This window comes from Oryza sativa, chromosome 7 (genome assembly GCF_034140825.1).
Source record: "Oryza sativa Japonica Group chromosome 7, ASM3414082v1".
Lineage (NCBI taxonomy): Eukaryota > Viridiplantae > Streptophyta > Magnoliopsida > Poales > Poaceae > Oryza > Oryza sativa.
In genome coordinates, this window is record NC_089041.1 from 11,121,455 (window position 1) to 11,127,238 (window position 5,784).

The following is a 5,784-nucleotide window of genomic DNA, read 5'->3' on the forward strand; positions in this document are numbered from 1 at the left end:
TAGCTTCCTTCGTCGCCGCTCGGACCACGTGTCGGCTCCTCACCGGATCCGAGCGAAGAGGGCTCATATCTACGCACCACTGCCGCCACCTCTCCGGGTGCCTCAGCGCCTGCAGCCGCTATGGCACCGTCGAGAGAGGGGGAAAAGGGCCCTGCCGCCACCAAGGTAGGGGGCGGCCGGAAAGGGGGGTGGCTGTGGTGGTTCTTCAGCACCGTCCGTGTCACCCTTGGCTTCGGGTGGGAGCGACGCGGACAGAGGAGAGAGACTTTTATTGGGCAAGGTAACATATATATATTATGAATATTAACTACGTTATTAAACAACCATGCCGTGAAAACGATAACTACTATTCAAAGTGTCTATATTCAACATAAGATTATTTAAACGGGAAGCAGGAACTTTAGAAAAGCTTGAACGCTGGCATGTCTTATGACAATGATCGATGAGATCATGAGATGATGCTTCACATGTAGTACCTGCACCACCAGCACTTCTTTGGCCTCAACTGCAAAGGAATGGATTGGAAAATTACATCAGATCAAAGAAAAACTATTCATATATCAAGAACTCATAATTATGTCATTGCTTAAAATTTGTCAAAATTTGAAACATGTGAGTATTAAATTATAGTTACAAAATTCTTGCATATCAGGGCATAGTGTTCACCAACTCTAATCAAGTAATGACAATGTCATTACTTTTTATGACAACTGTGCTAGCAAGTAATTATAACATAACTTTCACTTTCACTTTGGGAAACAGTTTTGGACACAACTCATCTAGTTGGAGCCAGGGTTAGCAATCTCGAAAAAAAAAATTGCCAGGGGGCGGCAAAAAAACCAAAATCTCGGAAATTTTGGAATTTGTTTGGCCAAATTTCGAATGAATTTGAATAAACATGGACCAAATTCACAAAAAATTGGGAAAACCCGAAAATTTCAGGCGAGATATGTGCTTACCGTTCCGGTAGTGGCCGAAATTACCGAAATTTCGTAAATTCAGAAATTCCATTCCGAAATTGCAAACACTGGTTGGAGCACACCTAAACTACAACACACTTTTACTTTCTTTATCTCGCTTTGTGCATAAAATTAACTTCGAATCGGTGTTACAGCCCTTAGGAATCCTTCCTATTTAAGCTGGTCACATTCTCTATTCTCTCCAAACTCTCGAGTTGGAACTAAACCTTGCCTCAGCTGCTGTTTTTGCCTACTGCCTGCTACCTGCTAGCTACTATTGCTGCTGCTGATTGCTTACACTGCTGCCGGCCTACAAAGCTGCTGCACGCTAGCTGCTTCTCCTTGTGCTTGCTTGCTCGTTCTTTTCAGTGGGAAATCTATTTCTACCTCTGTTTTTTAATTAATGACCAATTCACCATTTTCTGAATAAAAAATTACCCATCATTCGTTTCTTTTTATGTTTTTTTTTCTAAACCCAGTCTGATTGTTTTGGATGTCCTTTTCATGAGTACTGATTTTGACAATTTTTATATCGATCCTTACCACATGCAAAAGTTTGTCATGACTAAGTTTTGTCCTAGTCTAGTCTAGATGATATGGTGTATGATGTTTGGCTTGGCTTACAGAGACTATTGAAACCATAACCATAATGTTGCTTCCTCACTTACAATCTTTGTTTTCTACTGTTATAACTTATAATATATATATGTCCATAAGTTGTCATGAAATATTTTTTTATTGCATCGTAAAACATCAGATTAGCTTCCTTACTTTTGGGCAAATTGAGATATTGGCAAGGGCAACCCCTTGTAGCAACATCAAAGTTTTACGAATTTTAAAGAAGTATTGCATGAAGAAGCAATGGCGAGTTGAAGCTCTTGAGTTAGCAGTTCGTTTTTGTCGCCTGGATCGATCATATCAGATTCTGAGTCTCTGACTAAAAAGAACCTGTAACACCCATTAAAGGACTTAATTTCACCTTAGATTATAGTGTCGTTGATCTTGGAGAAGTTACAGACTTAATATTATTACTTTTTTCAGTCTCATGTAACAAATATATATGATGTATGCTAAAGCTACTAATAGTACTATGATGTATTTTTCTTTTCAGTTTCACTAGTGATGCACAGGTTTGGCTATGCTTTTCAGTTTCATATAGTAACAATTATGACGGAATTCTCTTTTCACTTTCACTAGTGATGCGCATATGAACAGCAAGGTTTGGCTTCCCTTCGCGGTCCTCTGAACCAGTTGGGTGGTCTGGAATCCGGACTCAGGAGAACCCACTCAGTTTAACTGTTAATCGAAGTGTGTGCAGCCATTTAGGCCTGGTTTAGTTTCTAACTTTTTCTTCAAACTTTCAACTTTTCCATTACATCAAAACTTTCCTAGACACACAAACTTCCAACTTTTCCGTCATATCGTTTTAATTTCAATCAAACTTCCAATTTTGACGTAAACTAAACACACCCTTAGCTTCATCAAGTATAAATAACTATTACCACGGGCATCGATCACATGACTATCTGTAACTGACTATTGGAGTAAATTAAAAAGATCTGGTATATTTCTATTTCACTCTCAGGACTCCAAAATGTATAACCATACATATACAAGATAGTAGATGTTGGAAGAGCTCGATCCAGTTTTCTTAATACATGTGGGATGGCAATCTTGCACCAGCCCATAGAAAGAATATTAAGAACAGCATGTGGTAGTACTTTTCTAAAGTTCTCCAAGTGTCTTGGAAGAAATCTTTTAGTTTCTTCACCTTCTGACCTCATCATACTTTTCTATTTGTAACCAAAATGTTTTCAATACTCTCACAAGTCACAACAACATGCAGACCGAGGTCGTAAGACATACTAGTATAAAACATGAGAATACATCTCTGGCCTATGCTCCAGCATATACGTAAAGAAGGATCATAAATAATGCATACTTGTATGGTTATACCATGAAAAATTGTGCCAACTATACAGATTATTCCAAATGGTGCAATATCTCAGAGAAACTGAGATAAAAACATTCTGGATCAACACAATCTGATCACATGTGCATATGTCTCACAGATTTATTGATGACAACACAGATTAATTTTTCCAAATGGTGCAATATCTCATAGAAACTAAGATAAAAACATTCTGGATCAACACAATCTGATCACATGTGCATATGTCTCACATAGATTTATTGATGACAACACAGATTATTCCAAATGGTGCAATATCTCAGAGAAACTAAATCATAAAAACATAATGGATCAACACAATCCGATCACATGTGCATATGTCTTACACAGATTATTCCAAATGTGCAATGTAAATTGCGATGTGCCCCCATCTTCAGAATCAGTCTAATGACAAATCAAATGGATCCGAGACAGAAAAATCATCGATCCTGGTAGATTCAAGATAATCAGACCAGTATTTGCTATCAAAATCAAATCGAGCATCCTGAGAAGCTTTATTATCCAGCTGCAGCCTCCTGCGTTGATTAGTCATCCATTTCTCATTCTGACGAGTGATGTCTTGGACACCAAATTTCATTACCTTAAGAACTTTTGCATTCAAAATGAAGAACTTGGCAAAGTTAACCACGGGCGTCTTCGCTTGATATCTTTTGAGCACTATACTCTTAAGATGGTGTTCCAGGCAGTGAACAGGTCCAGGGACATAATTGCGAAGCTCATTTTTTGCAGTACTTTGCAAAGTTATCTGGAAATGTCAAGAAACAATTTGTAAGTTAGGACGTATTACAGGGACAATACTGTCAGAATGGATTTCTTCTAACATCTATATTGATTGTAGTAGCCTTAACTAAGATAATGAAATGCCACAAAATTCTTTGGAGCAGTCCTGTACTCACTTTGATGTACAACTTCTCCAAGCAGGGAAAATATTTGAGGATGTTGACAACAGCAGCAAGGTTTGGACCAACAGACTGGAGAACCAAAATCTTCACAGTGGGCACTGACACGCTAACAGGAGGCATTTCCTGGGCAATACAAATTAAACAAAACAAACGTTAGCATCTACAATAAATAGAACAATAACTAGATCGAATAGGGCAATAGGCATCGCACTGAACTGTAGATCAAACCTCAAGTACTAAATACATTCAAATCGATGTTTTCATACAATTTTAAAATTGCTCACTCATGCAGTGGACAGATTGATGGCTAGTATATATATGCAAATGGAGCAGAAGATGAATGAATATATAAAAGGGCTAGCTTGCTGATACCTGAATAACCACAGTCCCAATCTCAAGTCTAGAGATGAAGCTGGGCAGGATGCCCAATATGTGCAGTCTAGGTGCACTGATTACCCGGATGCTTGGAGGGCCATCGTCTAGCAAAGTTGGCATCAATCTTTCGAGGAGGGGCGCATCCTCGACAACTACCTCTTGGAACACGACCTCCTGATTCAGGCCATGTGTGGTGCCTACGCATATGCTCCTCAGCGATGCAGACCTATGAAGGCGACGCAGCCCGATGGTGTAGTTGACATGGAGGCTCTCCAGTGTTGGACAGGCAGAAATCACGGCATGGAGAGCATCCTCCGAAGTGGCGACCGAATGGAGGTTGAGCTTCCGCAGCTTCGGGAAATGGAGTGGCTGATTGATCATGTCATCACGGAAGCAGCAGCTAGAGAAGCTTACCACCTCCAAGGTGGAGGAGAAGCGAAGCGCAGAGATTACCAGCGAGTAGGTCATGTCATTTGCCTGATCGGCCGGCGTGGTGTTGCCGGTGGCGAACCTGAAATCAAGGTGAGAGAGGTTGTTCTTCATCCCAGGTAACTTGAGCCAGTCCTCGAAGGTCGTGTTGCAGCACTCGAGGCAGTCGGAGATGAGGACCAGGCGATGAACAGGACCCCGGTGAGCAGCAAGGATACTTCCAGCGATGTCGATTCGCTTGTGTTCGTGCACGGAGAGCGCGTTCATGTCAAGGTTGAGTGAGGTGGAGCCCCAGAGCGGGAGCCATTGGCGGGAGATGGCCTGCGTGCGAGCCGCATCTCGGGTGTAAAGGAGGGAGACGATGGTACCAAGGATTTCTTCTGGGAGGCTGATGTTGTCAGTCCTAGAGGCTTCTTCTTCCTTGGGTTCCCCTAATCCAACAGGAAGGAGATCCAGGCATGAGTACTTCTCCTTCTTGGCTCCCGGTGCATGGTGGATCCCATGGCCAACCTTGAGTTCTTGTGATCTTCTCTTTCTTGGGCTTTTGGTGGATGAAGCATCCGCCATGCTCCGTAGATCTGGAAATAGAGAGGATATATTAGGGTGTATCATTACCTGATTTCATACGGGTTGGTCACAACATTTGGGGATTTTTCTAATTCTATTTGGGAGGCTTAGGATGGATAGACTTGGTGAAAGACAGCCAGGATTTCATATTTAATGCACCTTCCTATTTGCATAATAGCCCCTTATTCCATTTTGAGGGGATGGATGGAGTAGGTGAAGACTACCCGCGTTTCATATTTAATGTATTTGTATAATTGTCATTTTCTTATTTAATTTTGAAGGGCCGGGAAGATGGGATTGTTTTCATATTTAATGCACCTACATATTTTGAGTGGGGTTGATGGATTGGGTGAAAACTATCTAGGTTTCATAATTAATGCATCTATTTCAAGAGGTTCGGGGACGGATTTGGGTGAAGTCTGCAATAATGCCACATTTAATACATTTGTACATTTTCGTAAATGACACTTGCGTATTTCATTTGGTAGGGTAGATGGTCTTAGTGAAGGTGCCAAGGTTTCATATTTAATGCACATGCATATTTGCATAATAGCCTCTTTCTTATTCAGTTTTGAGAGGA

At 41.0% G+C, this 5,784-nt stretch overlaps 1 protein-coding gene across 1 annotated transcript; it reads right to left on the reverse strand.

Moving 5' to 3' along the window:
• Positions 1 to 3,108: 3,108 nt before the first annotated feature.
• LOC107275454 (F-box/FBD/LRR-repeat protein At3g26920) lies at positions 3,109 to 5,204 on the reverse strand. The gene is made up of 4 exons (XM_066312660.1): positions 4,206 to 5,204; positions 3,828 to 3,956; positions 3,512 to 3,676; positions 3,109 to 3,446 (listed from the first exon to the last, which is right to left on the reverse strand). The coding sequence occupies exons 1-4, from the start codon at positions 5,202 to 5,204 to the stop codon at positions 3,429 to 3,431; spliced, it is 1,311 nt and encodes a 436-aa protein (XP_066168757.1). The 3' UTR covers positions 3,109 to 3,428.
• Positions 5,205 to 5,784: the final 580 nt, after the last annotated feature.